At 36.8% G+C, this 23668-nt stretch overlaps 1 protein-coding gene and 1 pseudogene across 11 annotated transcripts in view; one reads left to right on the forward strand and one right to left on the reverse strand.

Annotated features, from left to right (window-relative positions):
- LOC115219354 (filaggrin) overlaps positions 1-23668 on the reverse strand; it is a 255873-nt gene that overhangs the window by 147154 nt on the left and 85051 nt on the right. For all 11 annotated transcript variants that reach the window (XR_005001934.1, XR_005001933.1, XR_005001932.1 and 8 more), the window contains exon 2: positions 11920-12003. Coding sequence is in view for 8 of the 11 variants with exons in the window: in XM_036509043.1 (XP_036364936.1) it covers positions 11920-12003 (84 nt within the window). In the remaining 3 variants the exon portion in view is untranslated. The remainder of the gene's footprint in view (positions 1-11919; positions 12004-23668) is intronic.
- LOC115219567 lies at positions 12199-12317 on the forward strand (annotated as a pseudogene).

Consider the following 23668-nt stretch of genomic DNA (forward strand, 5'->3'; position numbering starts at 1 on the left):
TCAAAAAAAGAGTGAAAAATTGAACAAAATAATGAAGAAAAGGAAATGAATGAAGAATTGAAAGAATAAGATTAAAATTTTAAAGAAGAGAATAAAATGTTGAAAGAATAAATGAGTGAAAGAATAAAGAATGAAAGAATAAAGAATGAAAGAAGGAATGAATGATAAAATGAAAGAATGAAAGAAGAAATGTAGACAATGTTGAAAGTGAGAAATGAAAAAAAGAGTGAAAGAAAGAATAAAAAGAATGAAATACTTGAAGGATAAAATGATTGAAAGAAATAAAAGAGGACCAGAATAAAAGGAGTGAAATAGTAACAGAGCAAAAGAATAATAGAATGAAAGAATAAAATACGGAATGAGTGGAAGAATGAAAAAAGAGAAGAAAGAGTATTATTATAGAGAGAAATAGTGAGAGATTGGAAAGAAAGGAGAGAGAGTGGGGAGGAGGCAGAGTAGTAGTAAAAGGGATGGGAGAAGGGAGCAGGGGGAAAATGGAGAAAGGGAAGGAGGTAGAGAAAGAGCAGAGGAAGGAGGAATGGTGTTGTAGCAGAATGGAATGCAAGATGGTACATGCCATACAATCCTGCATGTATTGTAGATTGTCTCACACACATACGTATATACATACATACATATATATATATATACATACTTAGGCGCACCACACATGGTATAACATATTCTCATACACATACACCTTATAATGTATACAGCATACATACATACATACATACATACATACATAAGCACATACACATCACACAGACAACGTAAAACACACACAGACATATTCAGTAAATACATAAAAATAGCACACATACATAGTTACACGCACACACACATACACACACGCACACCACATACACTAGTATACATACACTGACTGAACAAAGACATAAACAAGCCCGAATAAATACAGTGGAAAGACACAACCACACAGCACACAAAAACCACATACATGCATACACACACACATTTATACATATATACATACATATATATATATATATATATATATATATATATATAGGGGGAGAGAGAGAGAGAGAGAGAGAGAGGGAGAGGGTGTCTCACGTACACACATATACAGAACAAAACACACGCTCAAACACTTGTAATACAAAGATACCACACAGCACATCTATGGCGTCTCGCTCATTCGAACACGTACGTATACAGAATAAAGATGCAGCATACATAAGCATGCACATACACATGGTAAAAACATACAACACAGTACTCATTCATGCTTTCTCTCTCTCTCTCTCGCTGTCTTTCTCACACATATGCACATAGAAGGAACAGAGACAATACAACATAGAAATGCACAAACAATACAGATGCATACAAACACATACACACACATTCTTTTTTACTTACGTACATACACACATTTATGCATACATATATACATACATATAAACGTACTTACAAAACGTCCATACATAAATAGGAACATACATGCATACAAAAGCACTTACATACATACAAACCCACTTACATACGTATAAATGTACTACATATATACATATATGTATACATACATACATACAAACGTCCATACATGCATATATACGTACTTACATACATACAAGTGTACTACATATATACATATATACATACAAGCTTCCATACATGCATACATACATACTTACATACAAACGTACTACATGTATACATACATATATGCATACATACATACATACAAACTTCCATACATGCATATATACTTACATACAAACGTACTACATATATACATATATGCATACATACATACATACGTACATACAAACGTCCATACATGCATATATACTTATATACAAATGTACATGTATACATACATGTATGTATTCATACATACATACATACAAACGTCCATACATACATACAAACGTACTACATATATACATATATACATACGTGCATGCATACAAACGTCTATTCATGAATACACACATACTTACATACATACAAACGTACTTCATATATACATATATGAATTCGTACATGCATACAAACGTTCATACATGCATACATATGTACATACATACATACATAAGGAACAAATACATCAACAGCACACACATACACAATAACCATGTAAACCATAATACAGCATAGAACAACAATGCACACACACACACGCATACACTGCTCCATACGTTCACACACACACATACATATAGACACACGTGATTGTTCTGGTATTCAAGTTTGCCTAAGTGTTAATATATTTATGCGTATGATCACGTATTTATGTATGTGTGTGTATATATGCAAATGTGTATAATGCCTACATACATATATATATATACATGCATGTGTATGTTTACATATGTATGTATGTGTGATAGGTATATATGTATACATGTATGTATGTGTATGTATGAGTGGTTTGTGTGTAAGCAAGATGTGTGTGTGCATATTTTGTATATACATGTGATATGTATCTATGTATGCATGCAAGGTGTGTGTTTGTGTGTTTATATATCAGGTATATATGTATGTGTGAATGTAAGGTGTGTGTGTTTGTGAGTGTGTATATCATGTATATTAAGAATGGTATGTGTGTGTATGTATATTAAGAGTGGTATGTGTGTGCATGTATATATATATATATGTGTGTGTGTATGGCATGTATATGTGTATGTGTGTAACGATCTCCCAGTAAATGAGTATATGTGTGTGTGTGTGTGTGTGTGTATAAAATGATGTATGCATACATATGGCATGTGTGTGCATATATATATATATATGTGTGTGTGTGTGTGTGTGTGTGGTACTGATGTCATTCAGCGTGAGTCAGTTGTGCGGAAGCAATCAACTGGGCCCTACCTTTCTTCCCACCCAAACACCAACCACCACCACCACCACCACCACCACCACCACCACCTCCACCATGGCTGTCGCCACCATCGCCTTTTTCCCTGTCGCACTCTGCGCTCCCCCTTTCTCTCTCTCTCTCTCTCTATCTTGTTCTCTTCCTCTAACTTTACTCCTCTTCTTCACCTCATCCCTCTTCTGCGTGCACTTCAACCACCCCCTCATGCACACTGCGCTCGCACACACACACGCACACACACACACACACACTCTGTGGTGCTGGTTTGTCGTTGTCTACCAGTCAGCTGCTGGCGTGCAGCTTCAACGATGCATGACTCACAGTTAGGATGCCGACCAAGGAATTTACAATATAGTAATGCACACATGTGTGTATGCGTATGTGTGTCTGTGTGTTTGCTAATGTGTGTGCTTATATATGTATGTTTACGTGTGTCTACATATGCAGGTATAGGTGCTTATATATGTCTACATGTGTGTCTCTGAGCATGGGTTTATATGTTTATGAATTTAATTGTATATGTGTTTATATATATATATATATATATATATATAGTAAGAAAATAAGGTGGCTAGCAGCAGGCTGTTTCGCCTCATACCGAAGGAATTAGAAATGGCAGTCAAAGACCGTTTTTTCCATTTTCTATAACATTTCTATTGCATATATATATATATATATATATATAAAGATAGATAGATAGATATTTGTGTATCTGATAGCATGGTTGCATAAATGCATGTGTAGTAAAGTAATGTGTACATGTGGTATGTGGCATAATGTGAAAACATGAAATGTATGCATGATTACATACATACATAGAAAAACACACACACACACACAAATGCACACCCACCAGAATATGAAATGTGCGAATGTGGATGTTTTTACAGAATGTGAGAGGTGCCAGAATCTGAGATGTGGGATGTATGCATGTGTTTATGAACAGAGTGTGTTTTAGTGCATATGTCTGTTTGTGTGTCAGATTGCGAGATGTATGCAAAAAGTGAGATGCATGCACAAAATGTGGGATGTATGCACAAAATGTAAGATGCATGAACAAAATGTGAGATGTATGCACAAAACATGAGATGCATGCACAGAATGTGGGATGTATACACAAAATGTGAGATGTATGAACAAAATGTGAGATATATGCAAAAAACATGAGATGCATGCACAGAATGTGGGATGTATACACAAAATGTGAGATGTATGAACAAAATGTGAGATGTATGCATAAAATGTGAGATGTATACAAAAAATATGAGATGTATGCATATGCTTGTGTTTATGAGTAGAATATGATTTAATGCTTATGAGCAGGATGTGATTTAGCAGGTTTTGTCCCAAGCACCAATATCAGTTTCTGCCACCATTTTACAATGTGTATGTGAGCAATAATTCAACTTGTATACATGAGTGCACACGTGCCATATGTTATGTATATCTATATATTGTTGTTGTTGTTTGTTCCTTTTCAAGAGCTATGCCTGGCTATTAGGGCTGGTTTCCCGGTTTCCTTGGTGTATAGGTTCCCCACCTGGATGGGACGCCAGTCCGTCGCAGGTGAGCTGCAAGATGCAGGAGGAAAAAGTGACAGAAAGTTGTGGCGAAAGAGTCAGCAGAAGTTTCACCATTACCATCTGCCAGAGCCACATGGAGCTTAGGTGTTTCGCTCATAAACACACACATCTCCCGGTCTGAGATTTGAACCCATGATCCCTCGACAATGAGTCTGCTGCTCTAACCACTAGGCCATGTGCCTCCACATATCTATATAAACATATATATATATATATATATATACTATTGGCTAAACTGGCAAAATGACCATTCCACAATATAACAATATATATATATATACACACACACACACATTCTCTCTCTCTCACTCATTCATACAATTATATATATGTGTGTGTGTGTCTTTATATATAAAACTCTTTGGACTCCATCGGTCACAAATGACCATGGGTGCACCTAAGAAGTTCCCCTCCAGGGTACAAGTATGGACAGAAAGTGGCCTCACCGGTGAACACACAACCTAGGGTTGTTTTTATGTAAGACCAGCAGTCACCCATGCATACCAGCGTCCCCTGTCCATACCACCGATGTTATCCAAGGGAAAGGAAAAGACCAATACAGCTTGAAACCAGTGACATCACAACTCATTTCTACAGCTGAGTGAACTGGAGCAATGTGAAATAAAGTGTCTTGCTCAAGAACACAACATGCAGCCTGGTCCGGGAATCGAACTTACAACCTCACAATTGTAAGCTCGATGCTCTAAATACTAAGCCATGCACCTTCGCATGTGTGTATAAATATTGATGCATTGTTGTACCACTATCTTATTTATACTTTAACCTGATGGTGCTTTGTTTTACTGGGAAGCAATACTACTGCACTGCACTATTTAATAATTTTTTTCTTTGAAAACTCTTTCACTGTTCTTGGTCTGATAATGGCTAGGCGTTTCAGACGAGTATATACTGGCATTAATGTAGTGACATTTGAGATTTTGTCTAAGTGAATCCAGCCAATGAGAACTAATCAAATTTATGGTAAGAAACATAATTTGGAAAGCTTGAAACCTAGGTCCTAGATTATCCATATTTGGGTTGTACATTTATTTAATGCTTTTCCAACAGCTAAGATGAAATTTTTTATGTTTGCCAGTATATATACACAGTGGAGCTTTACTATAGCATCGTATATTATCAACTGCTATTTCCAGTAAATACTGGTGCATCATTGCACCACTATCTTATTTAAACATGTATGTACGTATGTATCTATATCTATATCTATCTATCTATATATGTGTGTGTGTGTGTATATATATATATATAATGTATATATATATATATTATATATATATATATATATATATATATACTCTTTACTCTCTTTACTCTTTTACTTGTTTCAGTCATTTGACTGCGGCCATGCTGGAGCACCACCTTTAGTCAAGCAAATCGACCCCAGGACTTATTCTTTGTAAGCCCAGTACTTATTCTATCGGTTGCTTTTTGCCGAACCGCTAAGTGACGGCAACATAAACACACCAGCATCGGTTGTCAAGCAATGCTAGGGGAACAAACACAGACACACATACATATATACGACGGGCTTCTTTCAGTTTCCGTCTACCAAATCCACTCACAAGGCTTTGGTCGGCCCGAGGCTACAGTAGAAGACACTTGCCCAAGATGCCACACAGTGGGACTGAACCCGGAACCATGTGCTTCGTAAGCAAGCTACTTACCACACAGCGACTCCTGCACCTATATATATATATATATATATAAAAAAATTCCTATCTTTCTCACTACAGTTTCATGCTTTCATACATAGAAGAATATGATTTATTTCTATTTCTGGCATGACTGATCTTAGCTGGCCGTCAGTCTTGCATATAAACACATGGGATTTTAAATTTCAAGATAATAAAACACATACAACACTTTCACCTTCTCATATACACATATGTGTGTGTGTGTGTGTATGTAAATATATGTATATATACGTTTATATCACGTGATCACGTGACTGACCAGACCATCAGATGTTGTTACACATCGCTGGTCACAATGCGTTCGCATTGTTTTAGCCTTCAAATGATGCCACCCCACTGGCTAAGAGAGCAGGCCAACAGAAAAAAGAGTGGGAGAAAGAGTGGCGAAAGATACAGCAGGGATAACCACCCCTCTGCCGAGCCTCGTGGAGTCTTTTAGGTGTTTTTGCTCAATAAACACTCACAACTTTCGGTCTGGGAATCGAAACCGCGTTTCTATACGACTGCTGCTGCCCTAACCACTGGGCCATTGCCGCCTCCACACGTGTTTATATATATATATATATATATATATTATATATATATATATATACATACATATATATATATGTATGTCTGTGTGTGATGCAATCATGCATGACACTGAACTCCACTCATAGTGCTTTGATCGACCAGTAGAAGTCACTTCCCAATGTGCCAGCCAGTGGGACTGAACTCAGAACCAGTGGTTGACGCACAGTTTTTTCCTCACACTCATGCCTATACCCTGCCTCTCACTCTCTCTTTACATGTATATATATGTGTGTATATATAATGTATATAACACCACACATATATATATATATATACATATATAGATAAATTATATATATATATATACATATATCTATCTATTTATATGTAAGTGATGCTATTGTATGTCATAAAGTGTGGTGTACGTCAATTAGTATAATCACTTGAGGTTTTAAAAATTATGTATCAAACTTAATTTCATCATGACAAAATAGCAGTTACTGTCACATGCCTGTATGTGGCGTGTGATGTGTGTGTGTGGTTATGGGTTTGTGTATGAGGAGAGCATATATATTTTAGGTAACTTTTTTTTCTGACACAGAAGGAAAACATCAGTTCACCGGTCAGACACAGGTGTCAAGCCGTGCTGGACCCCAAAAGGGCTGTTGGAATTGTGAGGCGGCTGAAATATGCACCTTTGCAAACCCAAGCGGTATATGCAGACCATACAGCCACACATATACATAAGTGGTATAATACGATTAGGGTACGGGATAATTTACCACACAGACACGTGGCAAGGGGGAGGCAGAAAAAGGCCAAGAGATTGTAAATGACGGAAAAAAATGGAGTTCAAGAAGCGGCTTTGGAGTTACTGCAGAAGGAGATGAAAAAAAGAGATAGCACTCAGACGCATTTTGAGGAGGAAGAACAGAGAAGAGTAAGTTTCAGAAGAAACAAATGGAAAGGGTGAAGAAAGACAACAGAAGAAAGAAGAGATCAAAAGAGAGTGAAACAGACAGCAAGAGGAAAGAAAGAGATAAGATGGGAGGAGCAGGATAAGAAGAAAAACCTAAAGAATAGTAGGAGGAAGAAGAGAAAATCAATAGATAAAAGAAGAAAAGAGAAAAGAGGAGAGAGAGAAAAAAAAAAGAAGAAGAAAGACAGAGAGATGGGGCCAGAAATAAGAGAGAGAGAAAGAGAGAAAGATCAAGTAGAATAATGGAGAAGAAAAATGAAGGAAAGAGAGATAAGAGAAGAGAGAGAGACAGACAGACGAGAAGAATAAGACAGACAAACAGAAAGAATAGAGAAAGAGAGAGAGAGAAAATGTATGTTTGTGTGTGGAAATAAAAGATCAAGGTAGAAATAAAGAGAGAAAGAGAGAGAGAGTGTGTGTGTTGATGTGGGGAAAAATAGGAAGAAAGAGAGAGTGTGTACGTGTGTGCGAGAAAGAAAGGGAGAAAGAGAGAGAGAATGAGAGAAAGGGAGAGAGAGTAGTGGGAGGAAAAGTGGGGAATCACAGATATAACAAGCATCCAAGACTCCAAGACAGATCGACCGTTCCCATGGTGCCGCTATAGCGACATATCCGTTAACAAGAGCAGACATACCGGAATGGGGTCGGTGGCATGGAAAGGGAGAAAAAGGGGGATTTTTCTCTCCTTTCTACTTTAAGTGCATGAAGAGGCTGGTATAATAATTTAGGGATCTCAGAGTCTACTTCGGCTTCTTAGTTTTTGTTTTTATTTGCATTTTATGTTGTTTTATATTCGTGTGTTTTTGGTTTTGTAATTTTTTTTTGGTGTATGTGTGTGTGTTTGTATATGCATGTTTATGTGTGTGTGTGTATTTGTATATTGTAGCAGCTTTCTTGACAAATGAAGGAAATTTTTCATTGCGTTTCAAGAGATTACATTGACATGTAGAAATATTATATACAATATATATATATATATATATATATATATCTAATATCTATATATATATATATATATATATATATATATTTATATACATATATATATATATATAAAAATATATGTACATATATATACTATATATATATACACACACATCACATTATTTTATAGATATATATTTATATATGTATAGATATTTATATGCATATTTATATATATTTTTATATGTATATATAGCTACATGTATATATATATTTATATATGTATCTATATTTATATGTATATTTATGTATATATATTTATATATGTATCTATATTTATATGTATATTCATATATGTATATATATCTATATTCATATATGTTTATATATATATATATATTCTTTTCTTTTTGGCATTTGGTTGGAAAAAAAGTCTGTTGACATCTGGATTTTTGTGTATGTTGTGTGTGTGTGTGTGTGTCTTTGCGTGTGTCTGAGTGTTTATCTGAGTGTGCGTTTGAAGAAATCGCGTTGATATTTTCAGATAGATTTTTGTCACAAGGAATTGAGATTTTATTCAAACAATATATATTGGCAGGCAAATAAATCAAATTATTATTATTGTTGTTGTTGTTGTTGTTCTGATTATCATTATTATTGTTGTTTTTGTTGTGATTATTATTATTGTTGTTGTTGTGATTATTATTGTTATTATTATTATTAAGGTGGTGAGCTGGTAGAATCGTTAGCACACTGGGTGACATGCACAGAAGTATTTCATCTGCCGCTACATTATGGGATCAATTCTGCCGAAGTTGACTTTGCCTTTCACCCTTTCGGGGTCGATTAAATAAGTACCAGTTATGCACTGGGGTCGATATAATCGACTTATTCCCTTCCCCAAAATTTCAAGCCTTGTGCCTATAGTAGACAGGGTGAATGTTGGAAGAATGGCGAGTGTGAAAGGACCAATTCTGAGCATGCATTTGTAAAAAGGGGATCAAAGGAGAAGGGCTCTTGCTCTGTTGTTCAGGCTCCCGTGACTTTTGTGGGTTTTTCCACAAGGACCTTAAAGTACCTCCCCTATTGGGAGTTTAATTTGTTTAATTTTTAATTGTTATTTATATTGATTACACACTGTAAAACCCTTTGTATCATCCTGCTTTTGTCTTTTATGTTATTGCATAATGTTATTTTATGTGAGCCCTTGTGGATAATAAAAGAATAAATTATTATTATCATTATTATTATTATTATTATTATTACTATTATTCTTATTGCTTTCTTTGTTCTTGTTATTGCAATTATCATTAATTATTATTGTTTTTACCATTTTGCTTGAATGTTGTATGTTTCTGTCATATATAATAAATATTTGATTTTTAAAGACAATACAATTAAAAAATTTGAGAAATTAAATTGAATTTCAAATTTTTGACAGAATGACCAGAAAATTTTTCATTCTGTTTGTTTTGGAAAAACTGTGCACTGACATCTAAAGATATTATTTAACTGTTCAATATTTGGTAGATTGAGGGCGGTGAGGTGGCAGAGTTGTTAGCATGCCAGACAAAATGCTTAGCAGTATTTCATCTGCCGTTTACGTTCTGAGTTCAAATTCCACCGAGGTTGACTTTGTCTTTTATCCTTTCGGAGTCGATTAAATAAGTACCAGTTATGCACTGGGGGCGATGTAATCGATTTAGTCCCTTTGTCTGTCCTTGTTTGTCCCTTCTATGTTTAGCCTCTGTGGGCATTAAAGAAATAAATATTTGGTAGAATGGGGCAAATGTCGAGTGCATCATCTGCTACACCATGTTGGTGGGGTGTGTGCAGCATTGCATGTTCTTTTCTGCTGCGCAAACTCTTTTCAATACTGTATTGTGTTAGTTTTTTTCCTTGAGGTGTGATACTGTCTTTTGTTGTGTTGTTACTGATTGTGCTGTGTGTTGAGTGTGTAACGCTTTGGTTTTCTAACTTGCTGGTGGTAGTTTATTTCACTGGATAAATGGTATATAGAGTGTGTTTTGTATTTGTGGGTTGTTTTGTTTAGGTTGTATAATTGGATTGATAGTGTCTTGCGTAGAATGTGGGCAGTTCTTAGCAGGGCTATTTTTTGGACAGTGTGTAGTGTTGAGGACCCAGGCATAGCATCTACAGTTTTGTTCATCTGATATTTTATCATGTCCAATGCTCCAATTATAAATTCCCCAAGGCAGTGCCTTGAGGAATTTTGTCAAATGAATTGATCCCAGTACCTATTTGTTTCAAGTCTGGTACCTATTCTATTGAACTCTTTTGCCAAATTGCTAAGTTATGGGCACATCAACACACCAATACCAGTTGTCATGCAGTAGCGGAGGACAAACACAGATACACAGACACATACACACAAACATATATGTCTACATACAATAGGCTTCTCACAGTTTCTGTCTACCAAATCCAGTCACAAGATTTTGGTTAGCCTGGAAGGTGCCATGCAGTGGGACTGAACCCTGAATCACGTGGTTGGAAAGCAAGCTTCTTACCACACAGCCATGTCTATACCTTCAAATATTCCTATGAACATACCATATTGGAAATATCTCCACTGTTCAATGCCTCTAAAGGGAGATTTTGTCTACTAACTGTTTAGATAATCTCACCTGATTACAGTTTTAATTTACTATATTAGAATTCTAATGTGGCTTGATTGTTAGTGTAAGAGGCTAACAATCGTATGATTGTGAGTTCAATTCCAGGTGTGCAGTGTGTCCTTGAGCAAGACACTTTATTTCACATTGCTCCAGTCCACTCAGCTGGTAGAAATGAGTAGTACTCATATTTCAAAGGGACAGTATTGTCACATTCTGCGTCATGTTGAGTCTCCCTGAGAAGTACGTGTCTGTGGAATGCTCAACCACTTTGCACATTAATTTCATGAGCATGGTTGGTGTTCCAGCAGTGGGATCGACTGGAACCCTCATTGTCGTGACAGAGGTGCCAGTTAAAGGTGGTAAGCTTGAAGAATTCCTAGCATGTTGAACAAAATACTTAACAACATGTCTTTTGGTTCTTAACAGTCTGAGTTCAAATCTGATTGAAGTCAACTTCGCCTTTTACTACTCTGCGATTGATGACAGCCTCTATATGGCCACATGGCTTGCTAGAAATAACAGCTAAATCTCCTTGAAATTACACCTTCACTTTCTTAAAAGAAAAAAAAAAAGAAAAAGGAGATATTGGATTGTATGAGCCTAGACTCCGAGATATATTGTGTCCAAATGCCAGCAATCAAAGGTCAGCTGATTTGGAACCAAACAACAGCAACAAATAGGAGTTGTTTCTTCTGCTATAAAATAAACGTGCGAAGTTTACCTTCTGTTTGTAGAGATCAACTGTCTCGATCTGTCTTCCATTTCGTCCCCTGTGGCGCCTCACAGCAATAGCTTCGTCTCCTCCCTGGTAAAAAGAAAGAAAAGAACATAAAACTATACTGATGATGATAGTGTTAACGATGATAAAATGACAATTTGGTGTAAATGTGTATATATATATATATATATACTTATATATATAAAGGTACACATGCACATACACAGACACATATATATATAGAATATACACACACACACAAACACACACACACACATATCTGCTTATGGCCATATCACGTTGAAAGCACCGATTCTCGTCCAACCAACAAAGTTAAGCAACGTCGAGCCTAGTTAGTACTTAGATGGGTGACCGCTTGGGAAACCTAAGTGCTGTAAGCGTCACACATTTTTAGGCACAGGAGTGGCATTGTGGTAAGTAGCTTGCTTACCAACCACATGGTTCTGGGTTCAGTCCCACTGTGTGGCACCTTGGGCAAGTGTCTTCTACAATAGCCTCTGGCCGACCAAAGCCTTGTGAGTGGATTTGGTAGATGGAAACTGAAAGAATCCTGTTGTATATATGTATGTGTATATATATATATATAATATATATATATATATATATATATATGTGTGTGTGTGTATATGTTTGTGTGTATGTGTTTGTCCCACCAACATCGCTTGATAACCAATGCTGGTATGTTTACGCCATCGTAACTTAGCGGTTTAGCAAAAGAGACCGATAGAATAAGTACTAGGCTTATAAAGAATAAGTCCTGGGGTCAGTTTGCTCGATTAAAGGCGGTGCTCCAGCATAGGTGCAGTCAAGTAAAAGAGTAAAAGAGTATATATACATCAGCAGTGGTTTAACTACTAAGCAACATAAGCATGTGCACAGAAGTAGTCACTTTAAGCTTGCTAAAATAATATTTGAAGTATATTTGTATGGTCAGAAATGTATTTTTGAACTGTTCATGGAATCATAGTGAAGATCTGATCAAAGATTTTGTAATTAAAAAAAAAAGTTGGCGAAAGATTTCCAAATATAAATTAAGTGGTTAGTTTTGTTTCATTTTGAAATTCATTTTATGGTTTATTATAAATTCATATATGGTTTATTATTGTTTATATTTTTGAATAATATATCATCATCATCATCATCATTTAACATCCATTTTCCATGCTGGCATGGGTTAGGTGGTTTGAGTAGAACCGGTCAGCCGGAGAGCTGCACCAGGTTCCAGTCTGATTTGGCACAGCTTCTATGGCTGGATGCCCTTCCTAATGCCAACCACCCTGAGAGTGCAATGGGTGCTTTTTACATGCCAGCGGCAACAGTCATACGTGCAGTTTCATTTGGCTTGACAAATCTTCTCAAGTACAGCATATTTGCATGGTGTATATATATATATATATATATATATATATATATGTATATATATATATATATATATATATTATATATATATATATTAGAAGAAATGAGGTACTCAGAAATCTGGATGGTTTTATATTTACAGATATTTATAAGTATGTTACATGTTTTTATAAATCATATATCATATATTAGCGCTTTCGTCCACTGTAGTGGAGTTTTCAAATTGAACTTTTGCAGGAATTTGGTCTCATTTTATAGTATTATTGAGTGTGTAGGGGTGGGGAGAGATATAAGATAGTACAAGAGGGTGAGCAATGGGGAGAAAGTGAGAGAAAGTGCGCATGTGTGTGTGTATGTATGTGTGTGTGTATGTATGTGTGTGTGTTTGTATCTGAAACAAGTGTTAAAGAAATAGAGAAGGAAAGGAATAAGAAGGAGAGAAAGAAGAAAAAATTTGTTGATATCTTTGCAGCTGGTCACTCCAAAGGGGGGAAAATGTCACTTTTCAAAAAAATTGTATGGATTTCCTTTTTATCGTTGCCTTGTGAGTGTGTGTGTATGTGTGTGTGTGTGTGTGTGTATCTATGTGCATGCACGTGTGTGGGTGTCTGTGTATCTGAAAGAAGTGTCAAATGGGAAAGGGGAATGAAAGGAAGGAGGAGGAGAGAAAGAAGAAAAAAATGTGTTAACATTTTTGCAGCTGGTCAGTCTTTCAATAGTAAATGATTCTTGGCTTTTAGAAATGGCAAACCCAGCTGGTCACTTCAAGGGGGGCAAAATGTCACTTCTCAAAAAATTGTCTGGATTTCCTTTATCATTGTTTTGTGTGTGTGTGTGAGAGAGAGAGAGAGAGAGAGAGAGAAAGAGAGAGAGAGAGAGAAAGAGAGAGAGAGAGTGTGCGTGTGTGTGTGTGTGCATGTGTGTGTATGCGTGCATGTGTGTGTGGGTGCCTGTGTATCTGAAAGAGGTGTCGAAGGAGTGTCAGCACAATTATTTCTTCTTCCTCTCTTTCTTCTTTCTTCTCTTCTCTCACACACACACATATCTACACGAGTATGCAAATATATATTGTCAAGTTATAGCAGAATAAAAAGATAGATGGTGAAAGAAGCGAGCGGGTACAGATTGAGAGAGAAGAGTGTAATGGATAGAGAAAGAAAGGCTATCAAAGCCATACCTCACCAAACATACTTCTGTGGACCTATATACACACACACACACATGCTTACATAAGCACATATTCACAAGTATGGTAAAGAAGAAAAGACGGAGAATGTAGCACCAAATACTTATCATCTCTCTCTCTCTCTCTCTCTCTTTTACTTGTTTCAGTCATTTGACTGCGGCCATGCTGGAGCACCGCCTTTAGTCAAGGAAATCAACCCTGGGACTTATTCTTTGTAAGCCCAGTACTTATTCTATCAGTCTCTTTTGCCGAACCGCTAAGTAACGGGGATGTAAACACACCAGCATCGGTTGTCAAGCAATGCTAAGGGGACAAATACATACACACAAACATACACACACACACACACACTTACATATATATATACATATATACAATGGGCTTCTTTGAGTTTCCATCTACCAAATACACTCACAAGGCATTGGTTGGCCCGAGGCTATAGCAGAAGACACTTGCCCATGATGCCATGTAGTGGGACTGAACCTGGAACCATGTGGTTGGTAAGCAAGCTATTTACACATTTTGTATAATTTCTCCATTATATATATATATATCGGGAGAATTCACAAAAAAAAACCAAACAAAAGACGAAGAGAGGTGGTGTAGAAAACAAACAGATGTATTAGTATAATGCTCAGAAGTGAAAAAGTTTTTAACGTTTCAAGCCTATGCTCTTCCACAGAAAGGAACACAGAAAGAAACAAGGAGAGAAAATAAGGAATGTGTAGTGGCTAGTGATCTATCATGGCAATATATATATATATATATATATATATCACTGACTGTATTGACCAGACTATCAGATATTGTTACACACTGCTTTTCACAATGTGCTTTCTTGCAGTGCTTTTCAGCTTCTGAAGAATGCCACCTCATCAGCTAGGCGGGCAGGCCAATGTCTCCCATTGAATAATAGAACACCAAACACCAGTCCGTCATAGGGTCACTCATTTACAGGTGAGTAGACAGGAGCAAAATAAAATAACGTTTTTGCCCAAGAACACAATTCACCACCAAACTGAGAATTGGAACTGCGATCTTGAAATTACAAGTGTGACAGACCATAGACCATCACTAGTTTCCTTAAACCCTGCTATTTACTACAAAGAGTAACCTACTACTGTTGTGTAAAAATGGTGCAGCAGAAGAGGTAGTTCGGTGCACTGCAGATATTTACAAATATAATTATATAATTTAAGGTTTAAGAAAATCCATATTAATGCTCAGGCATCTTGAAAACTGTGTTATTCATTATTTTGCTGTACAGAAATATTGATTAATGTAATAAAGGTATGTAATAGTTTTATATATCTTCTATCTTTTTAACCTTTTTACTTGTTTCAGTCATTTGACTGTGGCCATGCTGGAGCAAATCAACCCCGGGACTTATTCTTTGTAAGCCTAGTACTTATTCAATTGGTCTCTTTTGCTGAACCACTAAGTTTTGGGGACGTAAACACACCAGCATCAGTTGTCAAGCGATGTTGGGTGACAAACACAGACACACAAACATATACACACACATACATATATATAAACATATATACGACAGGCTTCTTTCAGTTTCCGTCTACCAAGTCCACTCACAAGGCTTTGGTCAGCCTGAGGCTATAGTAGAACACACTTGCCTAAGGTACCACGCAGTGGGACTGAACCCAGAACCATGTGGTTCGTAAGCAAGCTACTTACCACCTCAGCCACTTTTATGTATGTTTTATGTTTTACTTGCTTCAGTTATTAAACTGTGGCCATGCTAGGGCACTGCCTTAGAGGGTTTTAGGTGAATTAATTGGCCCTGGTTTTTATTTTTTAAAACTGGTACTTATTCTATCAGACTCTTTTGGACTCATTTTCTGAACCGCAAACCTACAGGGATGGAAACAAACTATCACCTGTTGCCAAGCAATGGCATAAAGACAAACATCGATATACACACATACGCACAAACACAAACACACACATGTATATATGCATCTTGGCTGGTACCTGTTTCATCCTTGATGCCTGTCCCCAGAAGAATGAAATCAAAAGTTAAATCTGTTGTGATTTGAACACCAAACATAAAATGATGTAACTAAATACTCTGAATCAGTGCTTTTCAAACTTTTTGCTGGAGCGGAACCCCAAGCAAACATTCCACTGGCTCAAGGAACCCCTGTGCAATAATTTAATAGTCTTATGCACACATATATGCACAGGAGAATTAAAAATTACAGCCGATTTTAGCATTTTTGTAACTTCTTGCGGAACCCCTGGACTGTACTGGCAGAACCCTAAGGTTCCGCGGAACCCTGGTTGAAAACCACTGCTCTGAATTAACATGAGATTTCACCATTGTGTTTGTTTTCATCTTTGTCTCTTGTCCATTTGCTGTTTGTATCATCTCAAAAATTATTTTATTTTTTAATGTATATTTATTTCATTATTGTTTGTATATTCACTTTTCTGTAATGTTCGATCCCTTGTTTCTTTGCTTGCTGTTTCCCAGCAGCTGCTTGTCGCTGACACCACCAGAGGGGGGAGTAATATTATCGTTAAAGGAGTGAAATTGCTACAATCCTTTGGATGATATCGGAAGAGGATTTAGCAACATCCTATGCGTGTATTTCCCATTTGTTTGTACTTCTATGTATAATTTCTGAATATATACACACACACAAACACATGTATGTGTGTGTGTGTGTGCACCTGTGTGTATGCATGTGTGTATGTGTCGTTATGTTTGTGCATGTTCATGCTCCCGTTGCTTAGCAGTCATATACACATGACACACACAAATGCACACACACACACCAATCTATCATATATGCACACATATCATACTCACATGAAGCAAGCATGTATATCCATGTGCTGAACAGTTATCCAATACAAACACAAATATCTCCACACACACACAAACACAGACATATATATGCAAATATATACCTATATGTATTCATACATCAACACACTTACACACACACGTATGCAAATCTTTGCAATTATTTCGATTCAAACAAAGAAGCCACGTTGCTTTGTTTGCAACTGGCTTGAATTCAGTGAGAAAAGGATTTATATAAATCTTCAAGAAAACATACATATATATTCTCTTTGGATCAAAATACAGCTCGCTAACTCTCTAAACAAGATCAGTATAGTGAAGTAGCTTTAAATGTTTAAATTCTCTCTAATATTTATTCTGGTGCCATGCAGCAGAGAATGTGTGATGTATTCTAGAGCATTCATTCTGCAACAAGACAATACATATATATATGTGTATATATATATATATATATATATATATATATATATATATATATGTATATATATATATATGTATGTGTATATATTATATGTATATATATATATATATATAATATATATATATATATATATATAATTATATATATGTGTGTGTGTGTGTGTGTGTGTAGATAAAACTTACTTGGAAATGGATGCGTGGCGTTCAATCCTATACTTTTTTACTTGTTTCAGTCATTTGACTGTGGCCATGTTGGAGCACCGCCTTTAGTTGAGCAAATCGACCCCAGGACTTATTGTTTGTAAGCCTAGTACTTATTCTATCAATCTCTTTTGCCGAACAGCTAAGTTACCAGGACGTAAACACACCAGCATCGATTGTCAAGCGATGTTGGGGGGACAAACACAGACACACAAACATATACACACACATACATTTATATATTATTACATACATATATACGACAGGCTTCTTTCAGTTTCCATCTACCAAATCCACTCACAAGGCTTTGGTCAGCCCGAGGCTATAGTAGAAGACACTTGCCCAAGGTGTCGCGCAGTGAGAATGAACCCGGAACCATGTGGTTCGTAAGCAAGCTACTTACCACACAGCCACTCCTATACCTACGATATCATTAAGATTGTTTAAAATACACAAACACACACACATGAAACACATGATCATTGACCAACCAGACTATCAGATGCTACACATCGCTGCTCACAATGCATGTTGCATCCTATTAGCCTTCAAATGACGCCACCCTGCTAGCTAGGCAAGTAGGTCATCCATCATGCGTGTGTACCGTTGGCGATTTTTTTTCCTCTGTCTTCCCTTCTCTGGATCTTTCCTTTTCCTATGTATCTGACAAAGAGCTCCGCTCGAAACGTAAAACCCTTCTTCTTCCCTTCCTTCCTGAGCGTCCAATAATACTATATTTGTTCCATGTCCTCGCGTTGTGTTTTCTCTTTGTGTTTTCATGTTTGGATTAACTTTATATATATGTGTGTGTATGTTCATATATTTATATTTTTTTGTGTGATTAAGAAATCTGCTTTGCAACCACATGGTTTCAGTTTCAGTTCCACAGTACAGTACCTCAGGCAAGTGCTTTCTACTACAGCCCCAGGCTAACCAATGCCTTGTGAGTGAATTTGGTTGATGGAAACTCTGTAGAAGCCTATTGTGTGTGTGTGTGTGTGTTTGTGTTTGTTTTTTCACCACCACTTAAAAACTAGTGTTTGTTTACATCCCCATAACTTAGAGGTTTGACAAGAAGACTCATGTCTAGAAACTGTGGTTTCTTGACACGAGTGGTCCTGCTTTGAAAAAACCTCATGACAATAGCAAAGAAGCGTGGGTACCCACGAGCCCAGAAAGGAAGGTATAAACCCTCATCCTGGGTTGCGCAAGCATGACTTGTCTTATGATGGCCTACGGTCTGAGGAGAAGCTTGGGGTGAGGTTGGGAACCAGGCAGGATGGCGAGATGGTGTGAGAGCGGTTGCTGTAAGTGTGCGGTAGGTTTGGCCATCCCCGTTAATGGGACAAACCCAGATTTAAAATATTGGAACTCAAATACATAAAGGCAATGAGCTGGCAGAATTGTTACCAAGCCAGGCCAAATTCTAGTGCCACTTTGCTTGTCTTAATATTCTGAGTTCAAATTCTGCTGCAGTTGACTATACTTTTTGTCCTTTTAGGGTCAATAAAATAAGAAAACAGTTGTGCATGGGTTGATATAATCAACTTAACCCATACCCCTGAAATTGCTGGTCTTTTGTCAAAATTTGAAATCAATATTCACATATATACTCATATATATGCTGAGATCCCCTTTGGTCTTGACTGACCATGGGATTGCACCAAGAAAGTTACCCTCCCAGGCGCAAGTCCGGGCAAAGCTGTTTATGGAAGACCAGTAGTCGCCCATGCATACCAGCCTCACCTCTCTACACCACTAGTGTTATCCATCCAAGGGAAAGGCAAAGGCCGATGCAGCTTGGCACCTGTGACGTTGCAACTCATTTCTATAGCTGAGTGAACTGGAGCAATGTGAAATAAAGTGTCTTGCTCAAGAACACACAACAACCTCACATTTGTAAGCTCGACGCTCTAACCACTGAGCCATGTGCCTTCATATATATATATACATATATATATATGTGCCGGTGGCATGTGAAAAACAACATTCGAGCGTGGTCGTTGCCAGTGCTGCTGGACTGGCTCCCATGCAGGTAGCACGTAGAAAACACCTTTTGAGTGTGGTCTTTGCCAGAACTGCCTAACTGGCCCTCATGCTGGCCTCACGTAAAAGCACCCACTACACTCTCGGAGTGGTTGACGTTAGGAAGGGCAGCCAGCTGTAGAAACTTTGTCAGATCAGACTGGAGCCTGGTGCAGCTTCTGTCTCACCATTCCTCAGTCAAACTGTCCAACCCATGCCAGCATGGAAAGCGGACGTTAAACGCTGATGATGATGATATATACACATGTGCACGTACATATATAATATATATATAAACACAGGTTGTCGTTGACTTATGACCACAATTGGTTCCAACTGAGTTGATTTGGTTGTAAGTCAGCCTATAGGCCTACATAGCTTTGTTTTATATTTTAAAATTTTAATTTACATTCTCAGGTAAAAGTCACACACAGAATTCTGTATTATAGTACAACAGTGTTATTTGTTTGGAGTCTGAAGCAGTTATCTTATAAACAAATATGAGGTTAGCTCGATGTCTCTGTGACAGGATATTCATCCAACACTTGGGATAACCACAGTGGTGATCGATAACCAAACCTAGGGTGGGCGTTTGTGAACTGATGTCATCCGTAAACGGGATAATTTCTAAGAAATTAAACCCATCAGGTTTCAACTGGACTATTTATAATTGCTGCCAGGGGCCGGCTTGCCAATTGTCATAAAGTTGATCGGTCGTCAGACAGGCCATAAGTTGATGACGACCTATATATATATATATATATATATAGCTGAAAAGGTCTCAAATGACGGAAACCGGTACTGAAATGTTCTTTATAAAATTATTTTAGCATTTTCTATCTTGACTTGTTTTTTCATATATATATATATATATATATATATATATATATATATATGTACATAGACATATACTTATATATATATATATACACATGCATCCACACATATATTGAGAAAGAGAGAAAGAGATAGACAGAGAGATAGTGAAAGAGAGTAAAATTCTGGCATTGGCTTGTAAATGTGATATTCATAACACCATCACCACCATCTCCACCACCTACCTCTTGCTGCTTTTATTATATATGCTGTGTTTATAACCAAAATACTTGAAACTTTCTCGTGGAGTAAGTAACAGCAGAAACTGACAGTCATGGTTCCTTCCTCTCCGTGGGAGTGAGGTTTGTTAATAAAATAGCAGACCATGTGGTAGAAGCATGAAATTACTTCACTTCAGCAGAAGCTGTGCCAGATGTGAATGTTAGAGACATCAGTTCTTGTGCCAGGTGTAACCCCTAGTCCATAAATAATATTAATTAGTAAATTAATTTGTTGCACACTTTCTGATTAATTCATGCATAGAAAATCAATATCAGCATTAATTAGTTGTTGTTTTAACCCCAGGTCTATCCTGATCGAGTAGGCCTATGATCAAAGGCATTCCAGCAAACAAACACATCATCTTTTCCAGGTAACTCAAAATTATATTCTACAAAACACACACACACGCATGTATGCTTTTCTAAGATGATATAGGTGTAATTTGAGAGATGAGATTTGGTATCTATTTCTAGCGAATGAAACAACCATGTAAAGGCCACCTCACTGATCTCGTTAATTAATGTACCAGGGGAGAAATGGGAGGGTAGTACTGAAAATGTCATTCAGCATTTACCTTACAACTAACTAACACAGGTGCAAGTATGAATGTATGGTTAAGAAGTTCACTTCCCAACTATGTGGTTCTGGGTTCAGTCCAAATGTGTGGTACCTGGGTCATGTGTCTTCTACTTATAGCTCAGGTTAAACTAAAGCAGTGTGTGTATATGGTAACTGGAAACCGACAGAAACTCATTATATATTTACATACACACTCACATGCATATACATACATAAATACTTACATGTATGTGTACGTGTGTGTGTGTGTGTTTGTATGTGTGTGCGTGTATATATATATATATACATATAAATCAATAAATGGTGGGGTTGTGTTGACTGCACGTGGAGAAATGATAGGCAAGGAAAAATTATAAAAAGGCAGAATGCTAAATTGAAGGTAAATTTTAATGAAAATGGGTGTATGGAAAATTTTAAAATATTTAAAAAAAAGTTTTTAAAATTTTCCATACACCCATTTTCATTAAAATTTACCTTCAATTTAGCATTCTGCCTTTTTATAATTTTTCCTTGCCTATATATATATACACACATATATATATATATATATATATATATATATATATATACTCTTTTACTCTTTTACTTGTTTCAGTCATTTGACTGTGGCCATGCTGGAGCACTGCCTTTAGTCGACCAAATCGACCCCACCAGACTTATTCTAGTACTTATTCTATCGTCACTGTTATCTCTGAACTGTTATAATATCAAACATCCCTGATGTTCTCTTATTACTTCCCAACTGTGTATCCTCAACAAGCACTCCAGAATATGTCTATTCAATAATTCCTACGACCTGTACACTACGACTGTGCATATGATAATCTTCTCAGACTGTGCTGTGCATGCTCATTTATACTAACTGGTATAGTTCACTTAGCCAGTCACAGAGGGGATGTGTGTACAAATTCCCCATACAACATTTGCTTGATGCGATACGGAATGGTTTAGAGAGGAGAGATGTTGAGTTGAAGTGACAGGAATACTATTTCTTATTTCTTTATTTCCCACAAGGGGCTACACACAGAGGGAACAAACAAGGCCAGACAAATGGATTAAGTCGATTATATCGACCCCAGTGTGTAACTGGTACTTATTTAATTGACCCCCGAAAGGATGAAAGGCAAAGTCGACCTTGGTGGAATTTGAACTCAGAACGTAATGGCAGATGAAATACCTATTTCTTTACTACCCACAAGGGACTAAACACAGAGAGGACAAACAAGGACAGACAAATGGATTAAGTCGATTATATCGACCCCAGTGTGTAACTGGTACTTATTTAATTGACCCCGAAAGGATGAAATGCAAAGTCGATCTCGGCGGAATTTGAACTCAGAACGTCGTGGCAGATGAAATACCGCTAAGCCTTTTGCCCGACGTGCTAACGTTTCTGCCAGCTTGCAGTCTTAGAAATACTATTTCTTGATAATTGGATATAATCACTAATTTTCCAGAGCGACTTAGGTTGGTCTGAGTCAGTATAATAACATCCAGAAAAATGGGGTCAGCTCAATCAGTTTATGCTCTGAAAGGAGGCCATAATTAACCCTTTTTGTACCATATTTCCACTGCCATTTGTTTCAGTTAATTTTGAAAAAAACAAAGAATTTAGTATCTTCATTTTTTTAACTAGCTTTAGTTATTGGATTATGGCCATGCTGGGGCACCACCTTGAAGAACTTTTTTTGTTGAATATATACTGACTTCAATTTTTATCTCTTTTTTGTTCTTTTTGTTCAAGCCTGGTACATACTACATCGCTCCTTTGTGCCAAACCATTAAGTTATGGGAACTTAAACAGACCAGCACCAGTACTCAACAGTGTGGAGGGACAAACACAGACATAAAATCACACACACACACACATACGTATATATATATATATATATATATATTTATATATATATATATATATATATATATATATATATGGTGGGCTTCTTTCAGTTTCCGTCTACCAAATCCATTCACAAAGCTTCGGTCGGCCTGAGGCTATAGTAGAAGACACTTGCCCAAGGTGCCACACATGTCATTCG

The sequence above is a fragment of the Octopus sinensis genome, linkage group LG14, assembly GCF_006345805.1.
Source record: "Octopus sinensis linkage group LG14, ASM634580v1, whole genome shotgun sequence".
Classification (NCBI taxonomy): Eukaryota; Metazoa; Mollusca; class Cephalopoda; order Octopoda; family Octopodidae; genus Octopus; species Octopus sinensis.